Raw genomic sequence first — 26,045 nt, 5'->3', positions numbered from 1 at the left:
TCATCAGGGCACTTTCTGCGGGAACACCAGCCTCCCAAAGGGCCGGCGCTGGCTTCCTTCCGGGGCCGGGCTTTTAACTCCGAGAGAGCCTCTCGCTCCGCCAGCCTCTTGCTCCTGCCTTGCCTGGGCCTCGGACCCACGCTCCAGTTCACTCTATAATCACGAGTATCATTATTTTAAAAGTATATTTTATCGATTATGTTGTTACAGTAGTCCCAGTTTTTTCCCCTTTGCCCCCCTCTGCCCAGCACCCCCTTCCCTCCAGCAACCCCACCCCCCTTAGTTCATGTCCATGGTGCGTGCATGTAAGTCCTTTGGCTTCACCCTTTCCTACATTATTCTTAACTCCCCCCTGTCTCTTTTGTACCAACTGATTATTCTTCTCAGTCCCTGCACCATCTCCCCATTTCTCCCCCTCCCCCTCCCAGCTGATAACCCTCCCAGTGACCCCCATACCTATGATTCTGTTCCTGTTCTGGTTTGCTTAGTTGGGTTTTGTTTTTATTTTTTAGATTCTGTTGTTGATAGTTGTGAGTTTGTTGTCATTTTACTGTTCATAATTTTGATTTTCTTTTTCTTAAGTAAGTCCCTTTGACATTTCATATAATAATGGCTTGGTGATGATGAACTCCTTTAGCTTTACCTTGTCTGGGAAGCACTTCATCTGCCCTTCCATTCTAAATGATAGCTTTGCTGGGTAGAGTGACCTTGGTTGTAGGGCCTTGCTTTTCATCACATTGAATACTTCTTGCCAGTCCCTTCTTGCCTGCAAAGTTTCTTTTGAGAAATCTGCTGACAGTCTTATAGGCACCCCTTTGTAGGTAACTCTGCTTCTCTTTTGCTGCTTTTAAGATTCTCTCTTTCTTTAACCTTTGGCATTTTAATCATGATGTATCTTGGTGTGGTCCCCTCTGGGTCCAGCTCGCCCGGGGCTCTCCATGATTCCTGGACTCGTATGTCTATTTCCTTCCCAAAATTTGGAAAATTTTCCTCCATTACTTTTTCACATGAGTTTTCGATTTCTTGCTCTTCCTCTTCTCCTGGCACTCCTATGATTTGGATGTTGGCACATTTAAAGTTGTCCCAGAGGTTCCCAAGCCTCCCCTCATTTTTTTTTCAATTCTTGTTTCCTCATTCTGTACTGGTTGACTGTATTTCTTCCTTATGTTCCAAATCATTGACTTGAACCCCGGTTTCCTTCCCTTCACCATTGGTTTTGTGTGGATTTTCCTTCGTTTCACTTAGCATGGCCTTCACTTCTTCCCTTATGCCTTTGCTGTACTCAAGCATATCTGTCAAGCATGTGAGCATCTTTATCACCAGTGTTTTGAACTCTGCATCGGTTAGGTTGGCTATCTCCTCGTTTGTTAGGTTGGCTATCTCCTTGTCGCTTAGTTCTCCCACTGGAACCTTGATCCGTTCCCCCTTTTGGGCCATACTTCTCTGTCTCCTCATCTTGACAGGTTCCTGTGTGTGTTTGCCTCTGTGTCTTAGGTAGAGCTGTCACTCCTGTTACGTTGTAAGGGGCGGAGCCTTAGGTTTTTGTCAGTACAGGGTGACCCATTTCACCACGTTGTGGTGCTGTTTATGGGGAGGAGGAGTCTGAGGGAACAATGCCGCTTGCTCAGCACTCATCCCTTTTCTAGGCACTTCTCCCACTTTTGCACAGGACTGGCACCCCTCTAGCTGCTGCCCTTGGCGTCGTTCCCAGAGTGGGTGGGTCTGTGGACGTTCTAGAACCATGGAAACTCTTCAAACAAGTGGATTCTGCTGAGAGACCTGCAGTTTCTTCATCCGCCCCAACCCCCACTGGTCTGCACAGTCAGAAGCAATGAGGCTTGATTTTCCCTGGCGCTGGGACTGTGAGCTGGGCGGTCTGGTCTCGTGCTGGGAGTGCTCCCCAGGTGTCCCTCACTAGTTTTTAAAATGTGAGACCTCGCTTTCCGATGGCTGGCAGCTGCCACCTCTGCTGCTGCCGCCACCACACCGCGTCCTCTCTGACCCAGCTTCGCCCCTCCTACCTGTCTGGATGAGTATTTCTTCTTTATATCTTTGTTTGTTGGACTGCCATTCGGCTCTGTTTTCTGGAAATTCTGTTCGTTTCTAGTTTTGAGGTGGTTGTGTTCCTTAGCTGTGGAGGGAGATGCAGCGTGTCTGTCTGGGCCTCCATCGTGGCCGGAAGCCTCACGAGCATCTTTTTTTTTTTTTTTTTTAATTAAATAAAGGAGATTCCAGAGTCCCAACTCTCACAAACACAACCAGAAATACCCAGTGAGGTCACAGCCGTGGAGAAATGGGGGGAGAGGCGGCTGAGAGGCCGGGACGCCTGAGGGGGTCGTTCGTGCCCAGGTCCTGAGAAACAGCGCCCGTCCCCTCTCCCTCCCGGAGACAAATATGAAGCACCTTTTCACTTTTTCAACCCAGAAGCTCGTCCAACATCTACAGAGCCGACCTTTTCGGGATGGAAGGAGGGGAGCTGTCTTCTAAATCAGTTTGGCTTTTGAGTAGATACAGAGTCAGCCGTGAAGGGCACAGAGCCTGCAGGAGAACCTGATTATTCACGGCGGGGGATGGAGGAGGGGCCGGGGTTGGGGGTTCACTCGCCAAACAGGGACACCAAGCAGACGTGAACAGAAGGGCGCAACTGGGGCCCGCGTCCGGAGGCACGAGGGGGGGTAGGTGCCCCCTCCACCCTCTGGCCCCTTGGAGGGCCTGGCTGCATCTCGGTGGCCAGCTAGGGAGGACTTCTGTGCCCAGAAGAGCATGAGGTTTCTCTCAGCTGGAATTAAGGGAAGGGCCCGAGAGGAAGCTGGTTGCAGGGTTGGAGATCGATGTCTAGGGGACCTCTGTTTCCTTCGTCCTGGGGAGCCTGTAGGGCGGCTCCGGGTGCGTTGCCGCAGCGCTGGGGCCGGCGCTCCATGCACCGACCTGACTTTCTTTCAGCCGACCACGGCGATGGCTCGAGCTCCGAAGATGGCCACGAAGATGCAACCCTGAAAACCAAGAGAAACCGGTAGGTGTCGTGTCTGGGTGCCGGGGGTCCCCTGTGCTGGGCGAGGGGTGGTTTTGGGGTCAGGCAGCTCTAGGGGGACATTCCAGCTCTGTTGCTTGCTTGGCGATTTTGGGCAAAGTCACTCCACCTGCGCCCAGACTCTTCCTCTGCCCGGGGAGACGGCAGCCGGTGCGACAGATGGATGCGGCGGCCCACGGGGCGTCCCGGCGCACGCGGGTGCTGGCTCGCCGTCGGAGCACGCCTGCCGCCTTTGGCTTGTGGTGGTGGCAGCGCCCAGGGGTGGGAAAGCCGCCCTTCCGCTCAGGTCCAGGGACCCCCACCACCCAGAACCCTCCCGCAGGCCTGTGTTCCACACGAGGGGTGACATTTGGAGTCTGTGTGTCTGAGTCCCCCAGGAGCAGAGAGACAGGCATGGCCTGGTCGCTGGGCACCATCCTTGGCAGAGAAGAGTCAGGGGACCCTAAAACCAGCCCCTGGGGGCAGATTCACTGGCCACCGCCTGAGCCCACATGGCGCCCAGTGTCCCGTCAGAGCTGGCCCTCGCCGTGGCCCGAGGGTGCATTCAGTCCTGTGCCGGGAGTCCGTTTGTCCCCCTCTGGGGGACAGCCTCGGCCTGCGACAGGGTGGTCGTGAACGTGAGCGCAGTTTGCACTTTTCTTTTCCAAATTGCCCCTCAGCAGATGCAACACTTGTGCACCATCAAAGGTTCGCAGGCACGAGGGAAAATGGAGTCCTGCCTTTGGACCTGTGCGCTCTCACCTCTTCGGGTCTCAGCCCGAGGCTGCCAGGAAAAAGGAGGGCGGGAGAGGGTGGGGGCGAGGGCCCAGGCCCGCGCGTGCCCGACGGCAGGGCCGGGAGCAGGGCCGCCGCTCGATGGGCGTCCACGGCGCTGCCAAGCTCCACAGCTAGACTGAGCAGCTGCACTGAGGCCTCCAGTGTCAACCCCTCCGGCCCTGTCCCACGATGCACTTCCTAGAAATTATTTTGCTGGTCTGGGTCCGGAACTATTGTCATTTTCATTGAGAACAAGCAACATCCCAGAACTTCTCAGAAACAGTGCGGGGCCGGGTAGGCGCTGTCCTCCCTGACTCTGGGCGCAGCCCCGTGAGAGGCGGGGTCCCCTCCTGGGGCAGAGGGCCCCAGGGCCACCGGAGGCGCAGCAGTGAGGAGGCCCCTGTTTTCATGCCCCCAATCCTCTCCTTAGAAAGTCGCTCTTGGACACGGAGTGACGTTATCGGGGTGAAGGGCTCCAGAAAGGGGGTGAATGCGTGTCCTCTTGCGTGCGTGTTTTCACCGTGGGGATCAGCTAAGCCGGGCTCTCTTGGTCTTCGGAGACATAAAAATAACTTAAAAAACAAGACGAACTCTCTGAGGCCCAACAAACATGGAAATGCCGCCGCTACTGGGTGACGCTGAACCTGCGCAGGAGGAAACGGGGCGGCCGCCTCCACCGCCCAGGCCGCCGGTCTTCCCTGGGCTGGCCTTGGGTTCTCGACAGTGAGCACCTTCAGGACGCCGAGACACTCATTACGTTTCCGGTCACCGGCGTGACTTCTGTGGCCGAGCATGACCATGGGGAGGAACGGGGGGCTCTGCAGGAAGCCCCCGAAGCTCGGATCCGTCCCGCAGAGCTGCGGGCCGGCAAACGCTCCAACCGCGCCGGTGTCCGCCACGTCCAGGCGTCGCTGTCCCGGCGGCTCTGCACCGCCACGGAGCTGCGGGGAGGAACTGCCCTGGAGGCGGCCACGGAGCCAGGCGAGGGCCTGGAACGTTCCTGCCCTGTTTGTGAGCCAGCTCACCCGCCGGGCGCCTCTCCGGTCTGGAAGCTGCCCCCAAGCTCCCTGCACGGCTCCCGTCTGCCTGTCGTGTGTCTGGCGGCTGGACGCGGCATTTTTGTGCGTCTGTGATGGGGTTTTGTCTGTCAGTCCAAGGACCGCTCGCGCTCCCGTGCCCTGAGCGGTACGAGACCAGACTCCAGAGGGCCCGCCGGGGTCCGTGCCTTAGGACCGCCACTTTCTGTATAAATAGTGGAATTGTTCCTTGGCAGAAAGCACTTAACGCCCTCCTGCGGTGTGTGACGGACCGGCCGCTGGGTTGCCGTCTAAGAAACGGGGCCTGAACGACGGGGACCGTGTGGTGGGATGCTGCCCCCCTGCGTCCCCTCGACCCCCACGCAGCTCATACCCACTGGGGAAATCTCACGCAGACGGAACAAAGTCAGTTGTGCACATGACCCAGGTCCAAATGAGACTTTTCCTAAATGTCACAGCAACCAGCTTTCAAAGGACTAAAATGTCTTAAACTCCCTGGTGAGCACCGTTCTGAAGGGCTGGCTCGTGGCTGTTCATCAGCTCCCACGCGGGCCTGGGCCGGGAAACGGTCTCTCCCCTCCGCGGGGTGCCCCGAGGTTTGGCCTCTTTCTGACGTGCGGTTCTGTTTAGAGTTCAGACCTGCTTTTCAAATGCACTACGTTAAGAGCCTAGGATTTATTTCAAATAATGGAATCATTTTAAGCGTTCAGTAGAGTGTGTCACATGGTGTGAAAACCAGAATGAAATTAGGCGTAAAACACACGAGGGAGGAGGTTGCCTGCAATGCCATGGATGGAACAAACAGAGAGCTGCGGTGGACCCACGCTCCGAGAGCAGCCTGACCGGTCCCACCAGCCTTGCCCTGCGGGGACAGGGCCTTCCGTGGCCACGCTCCAGCCCAGCCACCCTGGGTCCCGGCGGCCACCGGCCTGCTGGTTCTCAGCCGCTCAGCCTACGACGTCCCTCAGTTCTCACACTAACCACCTGGAGGCGGCATCACACACCCCAAGGCTAAAGGGCTCAGTCCCACGAGACCTCCCCGACCTCAGACACCAGCTCACGTGGGGACCCCCAGGTCACCGGCCCTTCTGGTCAACGTGGCTATAAATTCAGGACTGCCACGGCCCCTTGGGTTCGATGACTCTCTGGGTGCCTCCCAGAATGCAGAGAGCACTGTACCAACGTCACAGATGCGTCGTAAAGGGGGCAACACCGGAACAGCCACGGGCGCATAGGCTGCAGCCCAGCAGGGGCCAGGGCAGGAGCCTCCGTCTCTGTGCAGTGGGGTGCACCCCCTCCTGGAACCCCAAAATGCTCCCCAGCCCCCTTGTGCTGAGTTATTATCAGGGTGTCAGTATGGTTGATATGCAGGCATGATTGATCAAACACGGTCACATGACAGCACTCAGCCTCCAGGCCCCGCCCCTTCCTGGTGGGCTGTGGGTTCCAGTCCGCAAGTGCAGCGATGTTCGCCCCCCAGCTGCGCCGCAGGTGTGGCCGCGGCGGGCGACACCTGACCACTTAGTCAGGGGCACTGGCCTCTCATCCCTTAGATGGCAGATAAAATCGTGACAGCAGTCAGCACAGCGATAGCCGTCCCACATGAATGAATCAAAATTACACCTACTGTTTTTATCAGAGCGGCAAAAACTATCACGTGTGTTTTGGCGTGCTGCGGAATTTTAGTGATTAGTGTCCGTGTGCCGTGAGGTGACCATGGAGGGGAATGGCTGCTCCCGACGGTGGCGGACAGAGGTAGGCGGGAGCCGCCGTTGGGTAAAGAGGCCCCAGCCTGCAGCCCCAGCCTTGGGGGCCCCTGCGGGGGTGGGGAAGGCTAGACAAGAAAAAGCCCCTCCCCACCCCCACCCCCACACGCAGCTGGGACATTTCCCAGAGTGGCGGGTCACTCTGTGGGGCTCTGCTGAGCATGAAACTGTCCCCCCCACCCCCCAGGAGGCCGGTGTGACTGGGTCCCCAAACAGCGTGACCGAGGGGACGCTGCCTCTCGCCCTCAGATGACCTTGGACTGAGCTAGCTTGATGAAAACTATTCACATTTACTTTTAGTTGAAGGTGCCAAAGTCATTCAGCCGTGAGAATGTTAAAAATATATTTAGCAAGTTTGCACTGGCTCCTGCCCGCCTCTCGCTGCGCTACGGCCCCGCAGTCTGGAAGGCACCCAGGGCCTCCGAACGGAACACTGTGTGGGATCAGCTCACGGCCTTCTTATTAATCTTATTTCAAGTTACAACAATGCAAGTCTTGTTTCCACATTTCTATTTTTAACTAATGAAAATTTATTACAAAGAAATCCTAATTATACTCTTTGGAATATATAATAGAAAAATCCACTGGTAATTTTCTTTTTTAAAAATTCCACCTAATCACATAGGAAGCAAAGAATGTACGTTCTCTGGAAACAGTGGGCGTCTAAATAAGGTTTCCTAATGGGCTGAGCAATCAATTTTTATTTTGCACGTTTTGTATTAGGTTGGATTAATCCACGTTACAAGCCTAGGGCGTGAAATCCCTTGTTAGACACAGACCGTTGGTGGACACAGGTCCCCAAATCGGTCTAGCGAGGACAGACAGGGACAGACAGGCCACGCACTTGGCCGGTTTTAGGAGGTGGGGACACTCCTGGTCCTGGCCACCAAGTGACCAGGTGGCCTTGAACAGCCCCTCTTCCCAGAGCAGCGGCAACGCACAGTCACCCGCGTCCGAGAGCCGCAGGCAGGCCCACCCGGCCCCGTGGTCCCGCCTGGGGCCTGTCCCGTGTGGGGCGCAGGGTCCAGCAGCGTCCCTGGCCTCTGCTCCTGGGCACTGGTAGCACCTCCCCAGCTGTGACCATTACAGATGTCACCAGACGCTGCCAGACGTCCCCAGGAGCCAGTCACCGCCCCAACCCCCCACCGTGGGAACACAGTGCTGGACGGACGGACATCAGCCCAGAGCAATGGTGTGAGGGGCTTTGAGCCCCCACCCCTCGGGTCCCGCTGTCCCTGTTGTCAGTGAGGTCCCCGCTGTGGGCGAGCGCTCAGGACAGCGCTCTCTGCCCCCTGCCTGGTGCTGGGATAGTTCCCCTGTGACTGTCCCCAACGCACTTGCTCAAAACCAAGGCCTCCCCCTAAGAGCAGGGAACCAGGTGTGCCGTCCGATGATCCGTGCCAGTGAAAGGCTCACCCCTGTGCCCGGTGACAGCCACCTCTGGGCGCTGAAATGGAGACGCTCGGCTTCCTTCCCTGTGGGCCCTGGGGGCAGCGGGGCTCCCGGCCACAGGCGCCCCTCCCCCGCCCCGCCCCCAGGGGTGCCCGCGGGTTGGGGGCTCTGCCCTCCGACCCCGATGCCTCTGCAATGCGGTGTGCACCGTGTGAGCAGAACCTCCCCGTCTGCCGGGTCCGCTGCACCGGGGTTTCAGAAGTTCCCAGAGAATAAGCCTCTTTGCTTCGTGAAGTCGCCCAGCGGGTTCTGCAGGCTGCCGTGAAAGGCAGCTGGGCCTCGGGGGTGCTGAACTCTGTGTCTTGTGCCCCAAAGGACTGAAGGCCACGCGGGTCCTGGGCTGGAGGAGGCGGAGAGGAAGGACGAGGACGCCGGTACGCCGTGCCCCCAGACCCCCCTGCCCCTGGAGGAGCGGGTGACCCACTTCCGAGACATGCTTCTGGAGAGAGGGGTGAGCCCGGCGCGCGCGGCCCAGGAGCACGTGGCTCCCCCAGTGAGTCCGTGGCAGCAGGCCACGTGAAGTCCGCAGGAGCAGGAGCCCCGCTTCCTGTCTTGGAGGAGGAAGGGGCGTTTGGGAGGGTGGGGGTGTGGCCGGAGCCGGGAGGGGAGCAGGCCGGGGCTCCCGGAAGGTGCCGTCACGGGGCAACGTCTGTGCCGAGACTCCCGCTGGCACCCGGCCGGGTTTCAGGGGCCGCCCTCCCCGAGGGATCCCCCTTACTCGAGTAGCGGCCCCCGCCCACGGGTTACTCCGACTGTGTTTGGTTTCTAAGGGCCTTCGTTGCCGCTGGCTACGCGATCTCATTTTGCACTCAAAGGGGAAGAAAGCACATTTTATAACTGAACTGCTTTCCGGTGACTGTTATTTCCTGCTTTGGCTTTTGGGTGGAAAAGGAGCGGAATGGATAGATGAGCCCAGTTGGATCTCTTAACCAAATGAGACTGAACGCAGAGGCAATATCGGGGCCCCATGTGGGGTGACAATGGTAATGGGAGCTGGCAGTGACCCTGGGGATCCAGAGGCAAATTCCCCACAGTCAGCACCCCGGCAGGTGCCGTGGAACTGGGGTGTGGGCCATCGGGAAGAGAGCTCCCCCAGAACAGGGGCCTGAGCAGGGCTCCACAGAGCCGCACCTGCATGGGCGAGGCTCTGGGGGTATTGGGGGGGTAGGTCGCTGAGAGGGCCCTGGCTCCTGCAACTCGGATGTGGGACTATCTCTGTCACTGTCCCCAGAGCCTCGGCTCCCTTTACCGTCACTCACCCGGAAATAAAATGCAGCACCGGCCACAGGGCCTGGAAGGGGAAGCCGACCTGTGAACCCCAAGCCTCGGGCAGTGCAGCGGCTTCCCTACGTCAGCACCAAGCCACTCAGAAGCGCAAAGTAGGGGACCCTGGGGGATGCCAGGGACACACAGGACCAGCTCCTGATGGATGGAGGTCACCTTTTCTTTGAAAGACATGACTTTAAAGCTAGATGTGTTTATTCAGTTAGAAAGTTGTAGTTTCCCTCCACATGGCACTTGCTTCAGTTCTCAGGTCACTGTGAGGGCTCGATGTAACCGGTCCTGCTGTGTGGCACGGCCTGTGGTCTCCCCGGGCCCACGGAGGACTCCAAGGTCAGGTGGGGAAACGCGGGCGGGGAGGGGCCGCTGAGCCCCCCCCATCCCCTGCCCTCTGCTCTGCCCCAGCTCTGCCCCCACACCACGCGGCCTCTCCCTCATCAGTGGCAGAGATGGGCCAGAGGACCCACTGATGACAGTGTGCCGAGTGCCAGCCAGGGCACAAAGGACCAGGGAAGGGCGGGTGGCGTGTCAGGGGCTGCTGTCACCCTGCCACTTCTTGCTGAGCCCTGGCTCCCTTCTCTGCACGTCCCAAAGGCTGTCCGCATGTAAAATCTGTTGAGACACCCTCCCTGCCACCCAGTGGGGCTGCGCACCCTGTGGCCATCAGACTGGCCTCGGGGTCCTGGAGGCTGGTACGTGATGTCGCCGCTGGCCACCCCCATGTGGCCGCCCCGCTCTGCCTTCTATCCGTGGCGCGGGGTCCCTTCCCTCGGCCTGCTGCCTGCGCCCCGGCTGCCGTCGGCTGCAGGCTCTGCATCCCTTCACGCTGCCCAGTTACCGAGCGAGCCGCAGGTCCTGGAGGGTGGGGCCTCCGGACGCCCCTTCAGGTTCCACCTAAGCTTTGATCTTTCTGTCTGGGAATCAACCATCACGCCTCAAACTGACGGCAGTGAGGTCTGGCTGCTGCGGGGCCCTGCTCTCCTCCTGGCCGCTGGCGGCTGAGTCTGCGTGGTCTCTGAGTTCCCCCGGGGCCCTGCTGGAGTGGTTCTTCTAATGGGATTTCAGAGCCTCACGGAGGCGGGACGTTCCTCTCAGCCTTTGGTTCTCACGCGTGAGCATCGGGCAGGCGCGTGGGAGCATGAGGGAGGGAGGGGCTGGGGGAGGCCCGATGCCCGGCCTCCCGAGGGTCTCAGGGGAAGCCCACACGCCGCTCACAGGGAGCAAAGACCGACCAGAGCGTCCCGAGGACGTGCCCGCGAGCTCCGTAAGCTCCTCGTGCCCGGCAGGGCGTGGCAGCCAGGCCGGCACACTTCCCAGTGACTTAGGAGTGGGGCCCGGAAGGTCACTTTCTTCATGAACTGAGTGATGAATGAGAGTTTTTACCACATTTGCTCAGGAAGTCACGTACTCACGGACCGAGGAAGGAGGCGCCGGGGGTTCCCAGTGGTTGTCAAAGGGCGTGGGCTGAGCCGCCCCGCGGGCGTCGGGGGGCGCACGGCCTTCAGGGCTGAGGTTCTGCAGCACGTTCTGTGGACCCAGGGGAGGTCCGAGTTCATTTTGTTTTACTCCAGAATCCGCAGTACGGCTCTCCCGCCAGCGTCCGTCTACAAGGGGCCGGTTTATTGAATAGCCGGTGACTAGCCTAGTCCTGCCTGTTTGGATAAAGGCAGCAAGACCCTTCCTGAGAACTCCCCCTTCTGCAAAGCGTCCTTGGAACTGGGTGTGACTTTCCCAGGAGACAGGGAGTGAAAAGAGCCCAGCTCTGCATTCGGGGACTCAGGGGCTGTGTGTAGTGTGTGTGTGGTCCTCCCAGGGCCCCTCTGTGAGGACCCTGGGCCCATGTCCCGGCAGTGGGCAGCCCCTGGGGGCTCGCTGACCCTGTGGCCAACTGCGGAGGTGAGACCCTGGAGTCTGGCTTTGACCTTGGCACATGCACCCCAGGGGCCACCTGGGCCTCACCTGCACTAGGACCACCACTGACCCCGAGGTTGGGGGGTGAACTTGGTACTAAGGAAGCAGAGGCTCCTTGCCAGGGTTTCTGCGGCCAGTGGACGGGCGGCACCATCCGCCGGCAGGAGGGCCCAGTGTGGTGAGGGAGGGGTGAGCTATGCCGCCGCTATGGGCTGTCCTGACACCTGGGCAGGACGCATGCTGAAGGGCTCGGCCATCCTCATGTGCAGGTAACAGGTGGCAGGAGCAGTGGCCCCGGACGTGAGGGAGATGAGAGGTGAGGGGCTTGAGCCCCGGGCACCCGCAGGGTCCGTGCCACACGGTGACTCTTGGCTCCTTGAGAAGTTAGTCTGCCTCACGTTCCCATGGCAACGCCTCAGAATCTCACAGGACACATACTAATACTGCTGATACAATTATGCATGGAAGTAATGCAGGCTTATTATAGGAACTTTGCAAAATATTAAGAGTATAAATAAGAAAAAAGTCCCTGACATTCTACCCTTAGAGACAGTTATTATATCAATTGGGCTCATTTTCTTCCAGTCTTTTTTTAAAAAACAGACTTTTACAAAATACCCAAATAAACATTTTTATCTTACTGTGTAATGAATAAACATGGCTGAACAATAATTGTTTTAATATACAGTAGTCAATTTCATAGGTTTAACCTAATTTATAAACGTGTATACTATCTTCTCCTTTTAAGCATTTTAAAAATAATAATATAATTTTTTTTGAAAAATGATTTTGCTGAGGGCATAAATTATCAGTTCAAAAATCCTGCAATTCTCATTTATTTAGTCTATTTCCCAATTTTGCCTTTTTGACTAATACAGTGGCCCCTCTATATCACGGTTCACTTATCACGGCCTCACTGTATCGCGGGATTTTTAAAAATATTAGATTTAATTATTTATCGCGGATATTTCACTATATCGCAGGATTTTGCAGTGCCGTATACATATGTTGTTGACTACAACGTCAAACCGCCTGAGGGACTCCGGCTCCGGATTTTCTGTCGGGGTTTACTCCCTTAGCCTTTCCCCTGAAGAGGTATGCCGCAAGGCAGCGGAGGTTTTTTGGAGTCAGAGTTTTCCTTCTCTGATGTGCCCTGACTGGAAGATCGAACCAGAGACACTTAGCTCGCAGGCCGACGCTTAGTCCACTGAGCCAAACCAGCCAGGGACACTTGGGTTATGGGGTGGAATGAAGTAGAGTGGAGCGGGCCAAACTGGAATGTCCATTTCACATTCCTTTCTTGCTCAATGATATCTTCATTAAAAAACTTCTTTCACACTGAAGTAGAAATGACTGATGGCAGTCAAAGAGTTACACTTCCAAGGAAGATATTTATGAAGTGGAACAGTCAACACCGGCAGCTCCTGCGGCGCACCTGAAGCCAAGCTGTATTGACTCCGTCTTTCCCTTGGACCCTTCAGCTGCGAAGAGAGGGGGGGTCTGCTGCATGGGCAACAGCAGACCCTCCATATCACCCTGCCCAGGCTCTGTAGCTTCAGCTTCACTGGAGAGGACACTCCAGCGTCATCGCAAGATGTCGATTCAACACGGGAGGAGACAGATACCGTGTCACTCCCGAGTCGGACTGCACAGCCATTCTCGGCGGTGCAGATAGACTCTTAAGAAGCTACACCATCGTCTCTCGAGACGGACGGCTGCCGACGATACATATGTTGTTAATGTTACGTAGGTTTAAGAGCGTAGAATATGTTTAAGAACACAAGTAGTGTTTATAAAAGCGTGCAAAGGTTAATAAGGGAGTGGGAGCGGTTTATAAGTGTGTGGGAAGGGTTTATAAAGCCTTAAAATATATGTAAATACTAGAATAAATGTAAGGTTCCTACTTCGCGGATTTTCACCTATTGCGGGAGTGGAGGGTCTAGAACGTCACACCCGCGATACGTGAGGGGTCCCTGGACTCCGATGGTCCTACCGACGCGTGACCTTCTGTTTTGGGGTCGGGTCATTTCCTGCCGCCTATAAGCACCGGCCCACCCCCCAGCTTGTTTCTGAAGAGGCGTTTTGGCAGCTGGTGCCTCCCAGGAGCAGAGTGTCTGACAGGCCCTGAGAACGTGTTTTGCGGCCCGCTCGCCAGCACCGATTAGTGAGGAGTGGTGGGAGGTCTGCTGTTCACTGTTCCTTGAATCTCCTCGTTCTTTTCCTGGGACTGACGTCTCTCCCAGCTTCTCTGCTGTGCTTCCTCCTTCCCAGATCGGCAGCCACCCGGGCCCTCGGGGATTCAGCTTGTCAGACAGTGTCACCCCTCTGTTCTCATTAGACACAATCCACTCATGAAGATGACCCACCAATTCCTAGGATGGGTCACAAGTATCCCTAATGTGAAAATAGCTCTCAAAGCCCATTAGATCAGCTGAGTATATTGTGGAGTAACTGTAAAATTTAATTTATCCATCAAAATAGAAAAAAAAACCTGCTGAAATGGGTAAAACACTGTGACAGGCCCCTCGCTCGCCTCTGCGCTCACCTTCGGGACTCCTGGTTCCTGTCTCTGAGTTCAGGATTTCATATCCCCAGGGGCCATGCTCATCCCAGGAGGGCTGGGGACCAGGATGTCACCCCATGCGTGTCCCCAGGGACAAAGCTCAGGCAGGCTCTCCATGCCCCTCCCCAGGGCCCTGCGCCTTCTTGGCCTTCTCCTCCCACGTGCCAGGCCAGGGTGCCCACAGTCCCCTCCCGGGCACACCGGCCACCCCCAGGCCCCTGACTTGGGGCTGCTTCCGGGGAATCCAGACGATGCTGTGGCCTCACTCTCAAGGGCAAACCCGGGGCAGAGCCCCGCCCACCAGCCTGGTGTCCTTGCTCTGGGCTGCGTCCCTCTCCAGCCGCTTTAACTGTCAGGACCCTTTGGGTGAAGAGGGCGATGGTGTGAGTGCTGATGCCCCAGAGCAGAGCTGGTTGTCAGCCTGGGCCTGTCGACTGGAGGGGAGGTCGGGGCGGGGTTCAGGGGCAGGTCAGAGGACACTTGGCCGCGTGCCAGAAATGGTATATGATGGTATCGGGCCGTGGGCAGTGGCTGCAGGTGCTTGGCAGGGGGTCCCAGAGGGGAGTTGGCGGTGGGCTCGGGGGGGTGGGCTGAGCTGTGGAGGGATGTAAGTGGTCCCGGGGCTGGAGATGGAGGAGCTGGCGGGCAAGCCGGACAAACTCAAGAGTCAAGGGCGCTGGTCAGTCTCCAGCCTCTGAGCCTGGAGGTAGAGGCAGTACACAGATCTGTGCCGGGAGCAGAGGAAGCCAGAGGGAAATGACAGCCTCGGTCAGGGGCTGCTGCGTGGGCAGAATCCCACAGAGGCCCCAGGACCTCGCCGCTGGGAGCAGGATGGGGACCGAGGGGGGAGCATCCTGGTGTGGGTGGACCAGGGGCCCCTCAGAGCTCAGCCCCGCCCCACGGAAGGAACTTACGTGCAACATGCGGGGCCACGGGCCTGGGGGGACCGGGCTTTCATCCCGAGTGACTGCAGGACAGGGCGTCACCGATGATCAGGGGTCCGTCTTCGGGAACAGCAGCCACAGATGGGCCGTACCTGCCCACGGGGCGTGGGGGCCCCTTCTCACAGCTGTTCGCCCCCCTCTGTCCTGGTCCCACACGCAGGCCTCCGCCTGTGGGACGTGGGGGCCCCCCAGGAGCGTCAGCCAGCGGGGCTGCCGGGCGACATGACATCTGTGTCAGATGTGGCCCATCCTGCCCATCGCAGGCGGTCAGTTCCACTGGAGGCAAGGACCATGCACCGCTCCTCTGTAAAAGGATGTGTGTCATTATACACCTGGACTCCAGAGAGTCTCAGCGAACTGGCGGGGTCGGTTATGTAACACGAGGCCCTGGAGTGCGGGGACCCCCTGGTGGTCACAGCTCCCGGCAGGATGGACAGGTGCCCATTGGACGGAGCTGAACGGCACCGGCCTGGCTGCCGCTCCTGTCCCTGCTGCCCCCGTGGTCCGCGTCCTCGGCCGCAGAGCAGTGGAGGGCTCCTGCCGACTCGTCCCCGAGTCCCCATGCCGACCCCTGGGGAGACCACCACTTACCCAGCCCCCTGAAGAAGTCCCCGGGGGGAACTGGGTCGTCCTGCTGATAAAAGCATCTGTGCATACGTAAAAAGGCGTTGATCTGATGGTTCAAGATAGACATCGTCCACTTAAAAAGTTTCTGTCACGACGTACCCAGCAGAGCACGTGTTGACGCAGGGTCTCTACCAGCGGGAGTTCGACCCGTTCTCAGTGCGAATGTGGGGGCTTCCGTGGCACTGCCGGTCAGCTTCCCGTCCCCTGTGCGCAGGCCCCCCGGCCCTTCCCGACGTGCAGGCCACGCAGACCCTCCTCCCTGCGGCGCTTGGGACGGGCCCAGGTGCTGACAGCGCCCCCGTGGCATGTCTCCCTGCAGGTGTCTGCGTTTTCTACCTGGGAGAAGGAACTACATAAGATCGTCTTCGACCCCCGCTATCTCCTGCTGAACTCCGAGGAACGGAAACAGGTGACGGGGCGGGCGGCCTGGTGACAGCCTCAGACGCAGTGTTAGAATGGCGTGTCCTGGGGCCGCGGCGGGCGGACGGTGCTGTGCTCTGCGGGGAGGCGCCGGCGGGCTCTCCAGCCCGGGGGTTTGTGGGCAGCGCGTCCCCGCGTGCAGGAAGGGTGTCCTGGTCACTTGCGTAGGGCGCGTGTCCCGGACGACTGTGTCAGAAAGGCCAAAGCTCGGCTGCACGGACGGTGACACGGGGCAGGACCCAGGGGACAGTGGTCGCTAAGTAAAGGAAGGACATCCCCAGAAAAGCCAGGACTGGCTCGCAGGGTGCTGGCCTGGGGCCCGTTCTGAACACAGGCCCCGACAGCGTCCGCCCTGGCTTGTTCACAAACTGGGTCACGGAGCCGGTCCTGTTTCCCAGATAAGCAGACAGACAGAGGGACAGGCTGTGCTAACTGGACTGGTGGCGGGAGGAGGGAGTCACACAGCCAAGCCGGGACCCGGTGATCTGTGGAGCACATTTGAGAAGGGGCCCGAGATAAATTCTGGAATATCGGATTTCTGTGTCTTCTCTTCCTGCCCCTCCCTTGGTGCCTGGAGTTCAGAGGGAAAGCGGGGCAGGAGAGTCACTTCGGGGAGGGCCCCGTGGCCGTGGCCCTGCGGTGACCACAGGACCCTCGGACAGCGGGGCACAGAAAGCACAATTTTGCTTTAATTTTGTCATCGATGGTGAACGGGCCCTGGCGGCAAACACCAGTGTGGGGCCAGTGAAGCGAGCCAGGCAGGGCCTCGGTGTGAGCTCCACGTCCCGTGGTTTCCTGTGGTTGGGGAGAACAGAAGACTCTAATCGGTGATAATTAATCCTCTTGTTGGAACATTAAACATGAGAAGCCCTGGCCATCCTGCCACGAGGCCGCATGGTAGAGAGCCCGTCTGTTTGTGAGGAATCCTTTATGCCACCGTCACGACTCTCCGGCAGCCGGCACCGTGGACACCGGGATGAGGCGCTCGCCCGCTGACCCCTGTGCCGTGGTCAGCACAGCCCCCTGCGATGTTTCAGTGGCTCTCGGTTCTTTCAAAGGGAGCGGAAGGAGCCAGACCCCTCCACCTTCAAAGGAAAGCCCAGGGGGTGACTTCAAGTCACAGCCCTCAGAGCGGCTGGCATCGCCAGGGGCTCCGTGTGCGCGCTGAATTCAGCTGGTTCCTGCTGGGGTGCGGTCCCCTGCTCTCCTGAGGTCTGGGGACAAGGCCATCCTGGACCATCCCCGGGAGCTCGGAGTGGCTGGACTTCCCCAGCCGTGGTCCAGGAAGGCAGGTGCTGACGGGCATGGGGCGGGGCCTCCTAGGCCGGGACACCCCACCGGCGCCTGGGTGTGTGCTCTGGGGACAGGTCAGACTAGATCAACGCCTCACACCAGGAGTGCGCTGCGTGGGGACAGCCTTCCAACACCCCTGAGCAACCCCCCAGAGGGAGCCGCAGGCCCGGCTGCAGACTGCAGCTTAGTCCTGAGGCCCAAGGAGGAAGGGCAGGGGTGGGTGGCCGATGCACTGGGCACGCGAGTCCCGACTGTCGCCCCCGGCGTCTGGGAGACACCGCCCCACCCGAGGGGAGAGGTGGCCGCGTCCAGGAGGGCTGGACCTGAGGCTGAACTGATGAGGGAGACAGCAGCTGCCCCCGTTAAGAAAACACAGTCCGGGGTATGAATAAAAGCACCCAGCACAGCACCCACGAGGGGCCTCCTGCCCACAGCGCCTTGGGGCGAAGGCCGAGGCTCCTGGGAAGGGGGGGCAGACGAGCCTGGACAGAGAGTGGGGGTCAAGCGCAGACAATCAGACCTGTTTCTATGGTAACACGCAGTGTTTCCTCTTGTTGTGCTAGAACATACCGTAATGAGATGGGAGCCAACAGTGAGTCTTTGAAAAGTCACGCTCCACTTTGACTAAACCCCGTGTCATTTGTTAAAGGGGGAAAAACCGGTGACATTAAATTACAGCTGCAAAATAAACCAACAGAGCCAAGGGAGAGGAAGGAGAAATCTGATTGGTGGCTGAAGGGTTCTGGGCACAGAGAGAAGCAGGTCATTCCGGCCGGCTCTGCCCACCCCGGCCCCCGCCCGCCCCCGCCCACCAGGGCTTCTCTCACATGTAAAATTAATAGACCAGCCCTGGCTGGGGTGGCTCAGTGGACTGAGTGCCAGCCTGCAAACCAAAGGGTCACCAGTTCGATTCCCAGTCAGGGCACTTGCCTCGGTTGCGGGCCAGGTCCCCAGCTAGGGGCACATAAGAGGCAACCACACACTGATGTTTCCCTCCCTCTCTTTTTCCCTTCATCCCCTTCTCTCTAAAAAGAAAAAAATAAAATCTTTTTTAAAAAGTTTAAAAAATTAAATAAAATTAATATATCAAAACTCTGACTGACAACGGAGCCACGTGCTTCCCCTCGGACGATAACCCTGTGCCCCCCCTTTAGATGAGATAAGTTAGGGGACAGCTGGGCGCTCCCGGTACCACGTGCTCTGAAAGGCCCATAAGCCCATCAGCCTCCCGCTAAGCGCATCCGCACGTGCTCCCTCTTTAAGTCCCGCTCGTGGGATTGGATCTGAGTCTTCAGGGGGCGCCGGCAGCCTGGATGTCTAACCCTCCAGAGGCTTTGCCGGGACCCACGGACTCCGGGCCCAGCGACCACGCTGCAGAGCCAGAGCGCAGGGCTCCCCGAGTGCTCGTGAGCAGGTCGCGGGTCTGCCGCAGCCCCCGGTGGGGTCGGCGCAGGACGGCTCCTCCGTGGCCCCTGGGCTCCTACGTGGGATCCCCCGTCTCTTACCTGTGTCGGCACCGCCTTCGAATGAGCCCCAGCTCAGCCCCTGTTCGTGTTCTGGAGGTTTGTGGAGCGTCGGAAACCGAAAGCTCTCGTCGCCCCGCCTGGGCTTCAGTCTCCAGCCACCCTCTTCCGGATGTTAGAACAGCGAGCCGTCTTAGTCTCTCACAAAGTGGGGACCGTCCAGAGGCTGCCACGCCAGAAACTCACGGCAGGGGGGTGCTGTCGGCTGGGAGGGGGCTGCCTGCCGGGGTGGCCACGGCCTTTCTAAGAAGAAGCAGGGCCCCCGACACGTGGCTAGTCAAATGGGGAGCGTGCAGTGTCTGGGGACCGGGCCCGAGGCTCCGTGACACCCCCAGGAGAGGTGGCCTCGCCCCACGAGGCCCCCATTCACAGTGGGCCTTCTCGGAGGCCAGCATGTGCAGAATTGGCTGCTGGGTTGACTTACAGGACTATGGTGTTGCTGTAAGAATTGACAGGAACCAAGGACGTCCTCCGTGTGTTCTTGGGGCCGCTGGCGCTGTGACGTGCGAGTTGGCGAGATGTGACTGAGGCCCGCTGTCTGGGTTCCCAAACAGAAGCCCGATGGCCCGGCACTGGCGCTGCCACACTGCCAGCTCATCACAGCGGCGGTCACTCCTGGCCGTCTCCGTGTCTTCCCGGGACGGAGTCTGGGGCGGGGGGTGGTGGCGCAGGCTGGCCTCCTGGGAATCCAGGCCGAGTCCCGGGCAGAGACAGCGCGGAAGGGCAGTGGCTTGCAGCCCAGCCCTGATGAGGAAGGAAGGGCCACCCTCCGGCCCTCACGGTGTCCCCCGCGGCATCTGAAACACGAGGTTTAGTTTTGGATCCGCGGCCTCCTCATGCGTTTCTCTTGTGTGTGTTTTCAGATATTTGAACAGTTCGTCAAGACGAGGATAAAAGAAGAATACAAGGAAAAGAGAAGTAAATTGCTGCTAGCCAAAGAAGAATTCAAAAAGCTTCTAGAAGAATCTAAAGTGTCTCCCAGGTACAGAGAGAAATGCGCCCGGCAGGGCCTGGAGCTGGAGACGCCCAGTTCGCGGGAGGGGGCTCGTCCAGTCTGTTTGGTTAAGTCACGTAACCTGCAGGCCACAGACGCCAGAGGAGGGATTTTAGGGACCCCCGGGGAGAGGCTTGCTTCTACCTGTGTGGTCAGCCGGTGACCCCCGGCCCCCCGCCCGGTGCCCCCGACACGTGGCCCTGCTGGCCAAGCAGACGCACAGACCTTCTGTGTCCCGCCCTACGTATGGGGGTCCGGCGAGGGGAGGTGTAGTTTCTGGTCTCGTGAGCAGGAGTGAAAACGCAAACCAAGGTCAGCAAAACACACCCCCAGCTCCCCCGGCTCCTGACGCCTGAGCGTAAATGGAAGATCCGAACCCCCGGCAGTTCGGCTGCCAAAACTCACCCCAACTTCTCAGGCGTGGAATCTGACGGAGAGCAGCCGTTAATAACCAGAAAAGGGCAGAAGGTTGACTCCTCTGAAGCATCAGCTTTAAGTGACTGATATTTAAAATAATGACCACGTGCTGCTTCTAGAATTCTAAAGCCGTAATACGATGAAATGCTTGGTTTGGATGCATTTTTCAGATTGGGGTATGATTTTTAAATGGACACGTTAGTTTTTAAGTGGACACTCGCGATGCTGGCTGCCTGTGAGTACAGGTTTCCGTGCTTTATTGGTCAGTGGGCCGTCCGCCAGGTCAGTGATGGGGCGGCGTGGCTAGTCTCGGTCGCTTAGTCCTCATACAACTCCACGCATGTAAAGGCAGAAACTCTCCGGGTGCGGGAGGAGCGTGAGTTACCTCTGTTGCCAGATGCAAACGTAAGTCACGGTTTTCTGCAGGGGCTGGGTTCTGGCTGTCGCTTCCCTCAGTCCCCTCCCGTGGTGACCCGAGGGAAGCAAAGGATGGCGGGGTCAGGGAGGAAGCCGGCTCTGGAGCCCCCGCTCCGGTCACCGGCTGGCCCTGCCCCTCCTAAGTCCTGACCAAGGGGTGAGGTGAGGCCTTGACCTTCATGAGCTTCAGGTGTCATTTTCTGAATGGGGGACAGTGGCGGCAGCCCCCCAGGGTAACGCGGAGGTGGGGGTGGGGGCTGCAGGTTGGGGGGACACCGTGCCGGAGGACAGGGGGAGATGGGTGAGGAAGCACCCTCATCCTCTCTGCCATTGCTGCTGGTGCTGCTCCAGACTTCTGGCCGATACGCTCCATCCACTGGTCAGGTGTTCACAGGGGCCAGCGTGTCCCGCCCCCCGGCAGAGGGAGCAGCCGACGCAGAGCCCGGGGGCAGGCAGTGACCAGTGAGAGCCGGAGCCGCGCCGGGGGCGCGTGGGCAGTGGTGGGCCCAGAGCCGGAGGAGGGAGCCCGGCTCATTTCTAGAGTCTGATTCGTGGGCTGACGGGGGGTCTGCACGTGGCCTCAGGGCCCTGCCGGCCCCAGTGGGAGTAGCGCAGCCCGGGGGTGCAGGTGGAGACCCAGAGCTGCGCCCTCCAGTCCAGCAGCACCCCTGTCCCCTCCTCGCCGGTGCTGCTCCCTGGCCCGCAGCCGCAGCTGGGGCTGGAGGAGGAGCGCTCCGCCCTCTCGGCTGGGCACCCTCCGGGAACCCCAGCCCCCGCGGCTCTGCGGGAGGGGCTTAGACACGGCTTGCTTTTCAGGACCACGTTTAAGGAGTTTGCCGAGAAGTACGGCCGGGACCAGAGATTTCGACTTGTTCAAAAAAGGAAGGACCAGGAGCACTTCTTCAACCAATTCATCCTTATTCTCAAGAGACGGGACAAGGAAAACAGACTCAGGCTGCGCAGAATGAGATGAGTGTGGGAGATGCCATCCGACGGGGCGGGCGGGGCGGGGGCAGGGCGGGCGCGTCATGGCCGCTGCCCGTTCTCAGAGGATTACTGTTTCATATTGAAGCTCTTTTGTACCACGCCGTGCAGAGTTTGATGCATTTCTAATTGCCATGATATGCCGATCCCTTAGTCGTTTTAATTATGCAAATGACTTGTAATGGATACAAATTGTAAACCACCGCAGTCTGTCACTCAACAGAGGCAGACGCCATCCAAAGCCATCCCAAGGCATTTTCATGAGTTGAGCCGATGACCTGAAACTTTTCTGGAAACCTCTGCGGGTCCCTCCGGGTCCTCGGCAGTTCCTGGTGTCTCCCTCCAAGGTCCTCGCGTCTCGGCCTGGTTTTCTGAGTAGTAGCAATAGAGTCCTTTGCCATTAACCATAGTGACACCTGTGAACAGCAGGACCGTGGGCCGTGGACCCCCCACCCCCACCCCCGGCGTCTGAGGGTGACCGCCTCATCCCCCGGGGCGCTGGGCCTGGAGCGGGGCCTCACTGCCCATCGGAAGTCCCACTGAAAAAGATTTATTTTATACAAAACCATCAAATGATATTTGAGTTATTTTTATTGTATGCCCAGAGTGTGCATGAGACTTTTCTCATCATCTTTGTATAAAAAAATTTTAAATTTTTTTGAATTAATAAATATTTTAAACCAACGTGTTTCTGTGGCTGAGACTTCCAACACCACCTGAAGCAGCACCATTGTGTTATAACTAAAGATGCTCTGTTTTGAAAAATTCATGAACACACTTATGATTGGGCACATGGGCTAGGTAAGTCCTCATCAAACACAAATCTCACTTTTCAGCTGACTAGTCCTGGCTGGAATCATGTTTGGTAAAACCCTGGATAACCGATTGTATTAGTTATACCTTTGAGCGCCCATTTGTCCATTTCAGGGTTTCCAGAGGGCCCCTCGTGCACAGGGACACCTCCCCTGCCTCCCCTCAGTCGAGCCCCGTAAGACCACTGTCTGCCACACTCACTAGGACAGGGCCGGGCGAGGTGGGCCTCTCTCTGCTGAGGTGCGCCCTGGTCCTAACGCCAGGACTGTTGACAGGCCACTTCCCGTGCGGTGGCTTCTGTGGGCTCAGGGGCCATCACTCGGATGAGGCCATGGCCCGGCGGGGTGGCATCTCACGCGTCACTGCTGCAGAAGGCAGCCTCCGGGGAGGCAGGCCCAGCCGCATCACCAGGCTCGCGTCGGGAACGAGAAACCGCCCTGTGATGGGAGCGGGGACCGGCGGTGGGAAGCAGTACTAGCTGCGCAGATGACGGAGACGAGGCCTGTAAGCGAGGGGGCCTCTGGAGGACAGTAATGGACGGGAGGTGCCGCTGTGGCCCTCGGGGCTCAGAGAAGCGTCTAGGGAAGGTGCCTCCCCCACCGCCCCAGGGCAGAGGCCCGGCCTCACTGCCGTGGGCACAGCTGGGCTCAGCACACAGCGGGGATGCCACTGCGGTGCCACTCCGTGCCGGGAAGGCCCCTCACGCGGCCGAGTACCCTTGCTGCCCTCTGCCCAGCGCACCAGGGAGGTACAGGGCGTGTGGGGGTGCTGGGGAGCTGCAATGAGGGGCCTCTGGTGGCCCTGGGCTTTGGCATGAAGCCAGCGCCCTCCTGGCCTTCGGTACCACCCCCTGGAGCTCTGCTGGCTAGTGGTGGAATCGCAAACGGCCGCACCCCGAATGGCCCTCCCGGAACTGTTCTCGGAGCCCCGGGCGTAGCCTTGGACGTGCACGCACTGCTGGTCTCGAGTGGAAAGACTGCAGCCCTGACTGGGTCTGTGCAGCTCTGGAGGCACGGGCCACCGCGTCCTCCCCTGCCTGGGCCTTGAGAAGGGAGGCAGCCCCCAAGACGAGCTTCCGGTGGCGGCTCACTGGGCTCCAACTGAAAAGCAGGGCCTCGCAGAAATGTCTCACGGGGGCCTCTCACACGGAGCTGCCCGCCCGCCCCGTGTTCCTGCCCCCACCCCGAGTCAGACTTAATAAAGGAGTCCCTGGAGCCCTATGTCAATCAATAGGACTGAGGCTTTCGCTGTCCAATCAGAGCTGCCCGGCTACATCCCCATCAACATCTTCAGCGACCAATCAGAGAGGCTCCCTTCTGCCCAATAAGGGCAACGCTTTTTGGACCAATCAAACTGTGAGGATTTGGAGCCCTCATTTGCATGAGGATGGGCTCATCAGTGACCAGGGGTGGGGACCTCTGTCCATATAAGTCAGCAGGGCACACGCTTCCCCTCTCAACCGAAGGCCCAAGATGCCGGAGCTGAAACCCCGAAGACAGAGCACCCAAGGGCTCCGGCCCGAGCAGAGGAAAGCAAGCAGCGCGGAGCTGAGCCGCTCGCCCCGGGGCCTCCTCGCGGCTGTGCCGTTCTCCCAGCTGCACTTCCTGTGGGCATTGGGTTGACGCCAGCGAGCACTGGGTGACACCTGGTACCCGTCCCCCTCTCGGTGTGTCCCCCGCTGCGTTCCCCGTACCTGCAGCCCCCACGGAGCACCTGGCCGGCACTGCCAGGAGGGACGCGCAGGTGTGCAGGGGGTCCGGCCTCACGGTGTGCCGGCTCCGGTCACGGCACCCAGGATTTCATGACGCTCTCACTCCCTCCTTTGTTCAGCAGATGCGGGTGAGCTTCCCCCAGGACGTGCCAGATGTCAATGCAGAGGACAGAGCAGGAAACCTGACAGATGGGACCCCTCCCTCTGGGAACATGACTTTGGAGCAGGAAAGGCAGATGCAAAGGAATGACGTGGTCAAAGTGGGGAGGGTCGCCAAGGGGACAGCGGCTGAGATGGAAGGTCCAGGGGTGTGTGCTCGGTGAGAACAGTCAGGGGACCCTCGCTGGGAGCCACGACAGGCACCGAAGGGGCTGGAGCACATCCCGCGACGGGGCCTCTGTGGGGCCGAAGCCCGAGGGACAGCAGGGCTGGCAGGGCTGGGAGGACTGCGGCTCGGGGACCTGCCGGGCAGGTGTGCTTGGGAAGACGAAGCGAGTCCAGGCCCTCGGAGGACACCCTCGCAGACTGCAGGGGGTGGCCTTTCCCAAGAGCCTGTGGTCCTCAAGGTCATCTCGAGGAATCTCCAACCTGGGCAGTAGTTCCGTTGGCGCCATCCGTGTCCGCCCGGTTCTCCCAAACCTCTCCGTCCCCGAGCACCTGCCAGGCCCGTGCAGCCATGCCGTCCAGGCCAGCAGCGCCCCCCAGCAGTGACGTCGGACACCTCTGATCAGCTGCACGGAAGTTCACTTCCTGTCTAACTTGGGGAGCAGGCACAATTGCACTGGGTCCCTGCCGCACCTTCTGTCCCCCAGGATCGGGTTCCGGGGGCTCCGATGTCACTGGGGAGTGGCTGACGGTAAGTGGCTTGATCATCCTGGTGGGGTGGCAGCAGCTGGCAAGTGCTCAGCTCACCTCTGCTCCTGTGCGACGGCCCGCACATGGCAGGTGGGTGCTGACGGCCAGTCAGCCGAGGACCAGCTCCCGTCCACGCTCGCACAGGCGAAGGTGTGCGCTGTGGGAGGCACCCAGGCCCTCCCGAGCGGACAGAGCGCCTCCCGCCGCGTGTGGGGCCTCTCCACCCGCCCTGCCTCAGTCCGCAAACACCAGCGGGCGCAGCTGGTTGGCTCTGGGCTCGGCTCCCCCACGTGCAGTTCCCAATCAAAGGGCTTTGCCAGCTCATCCCCGTCAAAGCCCGGCCGGCCATCCTGTTCTGGTGCCAGCAGCACCTCCCACGGTGCAGACGGGGTGGCAGCTCCGTGTCCGTTGCGCCTTAGCCATCAGGATGCTGGGCGCTGGATGGGGAGCTCACGCGCTCTCTCCCCGGGGACTCCCAGCAGCTGCAGGAAACCAGATGGCCCCAATGGCTGCACACGTGGGCAAGGGGCGGAGGGGAAGGTTTGGGGGGCATGTGAGTCCTCCGGCAGGGGCAGGCCAGACCAATCCCAGAGGTGCAGGGTCCGCCACCACCCCCCCCACGCCCCGTCCCGATGGCCCTGGTGACCCCAGGCAGCAGGATCTGCCTCTGCAGAGGCCAGCCCCCGGGACGGCCCACTCCCCCTGAGGAGCTCACCAGCTTCCTGGCAGGATTGCAGCCACTGTCCCAGAGGGTCACTGGAGGGCCGCCACTCCTCACACCCAGCCTTCTGGGGGCCCCTGGGCAGGCCCCCTGCTTCCCCTCGGCAGGTGCTGCTCATGGCCGGGGCTGCACCGCGCGGTCAGGCCGTCTGCCAGCTGCGCACTCACTCTGGCACAGAGCCAGCCGCGCCCTCTGCACCCCTCCCCTGACGCCCCCGCAGCACGCCCCTCTAACACCAAGCCTCCTAGCCCCCCGCATGCTAGCAGACTCGCCCCGCACCCCAACACAGCGCAGTGGCCTCTGGGTGTGAGCAGGGGGCCCTGGTCTCATTGGGGTCCACGTGCAGAAGTCAGCATGTTGCAAACCCACCCCTTCCCTGGGTTTCAGGAACTGTCCCCAGCACGTCCCCCCTCGGGGGCAGCGGTGCGGGCACATGCTGGCCGCGGCCTGGTGTCGTCAGGGAACGCGTCACTGTAGCTGAGGTTTACTGCCACTAAGTTTTGGCCGAACCACCAGATCGGGGCCGTAA

At 59.5% G+C, this 26,045-nt stretch overlaps 1 protein-coding gene across 1 annotated transcript in view; it reads left to right on the top strand.

The window, feature by feature from the left end:
• TCERG1L (transcription elongation regulator 1 like) overlaps nucleotides 1-21,423 on the top strand; it is an 87,753-nt gene extending 66,330 nt beyond the window's left edge. Inside the window, exons 8-12 of the mRNA XM_090278806.1 lie at nucleotides 2,944-3,013; nucleotides 8,358-8,493; nucleotides 15,688-15,777; nucleotides 19,468-19,586; nucleotides 21,249-21,423. Of these exons, the coding sequence (XP_090134932.1) occupies nucleotides 2,944-3,013; nucleotides 8,358-8,493; nucleotides 15,688-15,777; nucleotides 19,468-19,586; nucleotides 21,249-21,405 (572 nt within the window). The 3' untranslated portion in view covers nucleotides 21,406-21,423. The remainder of the gene's footprint in view (nucleotides 1-2,943; nucleotides 3,014-8,357; nucleotides 8,494-15,687; nucleotides 15,778-19,467; nucleotides 19,587-21,248) is intronic.
• Nucleotides 21,424-26,045: the final 4,622 nt, after the last annotated feature.

Source organism: Furipterus horrens, unplaced genomic scaffold (assembly GCF_987537825.1).
Source record: "Furipterus horrens unplaced genomic scaffold, mFurHor1.1.pri manual_scaffold_5, whole genome shotgun sequence".
NCBI lineage: Eukaryota > Metazoa > Chordata > Mammalia > Chiroptera > Furipteridae > Furipterus > Furipterus horrens.
This window is presented reverse-complemented; position numbering and strand designations above follow the sequence as displayed.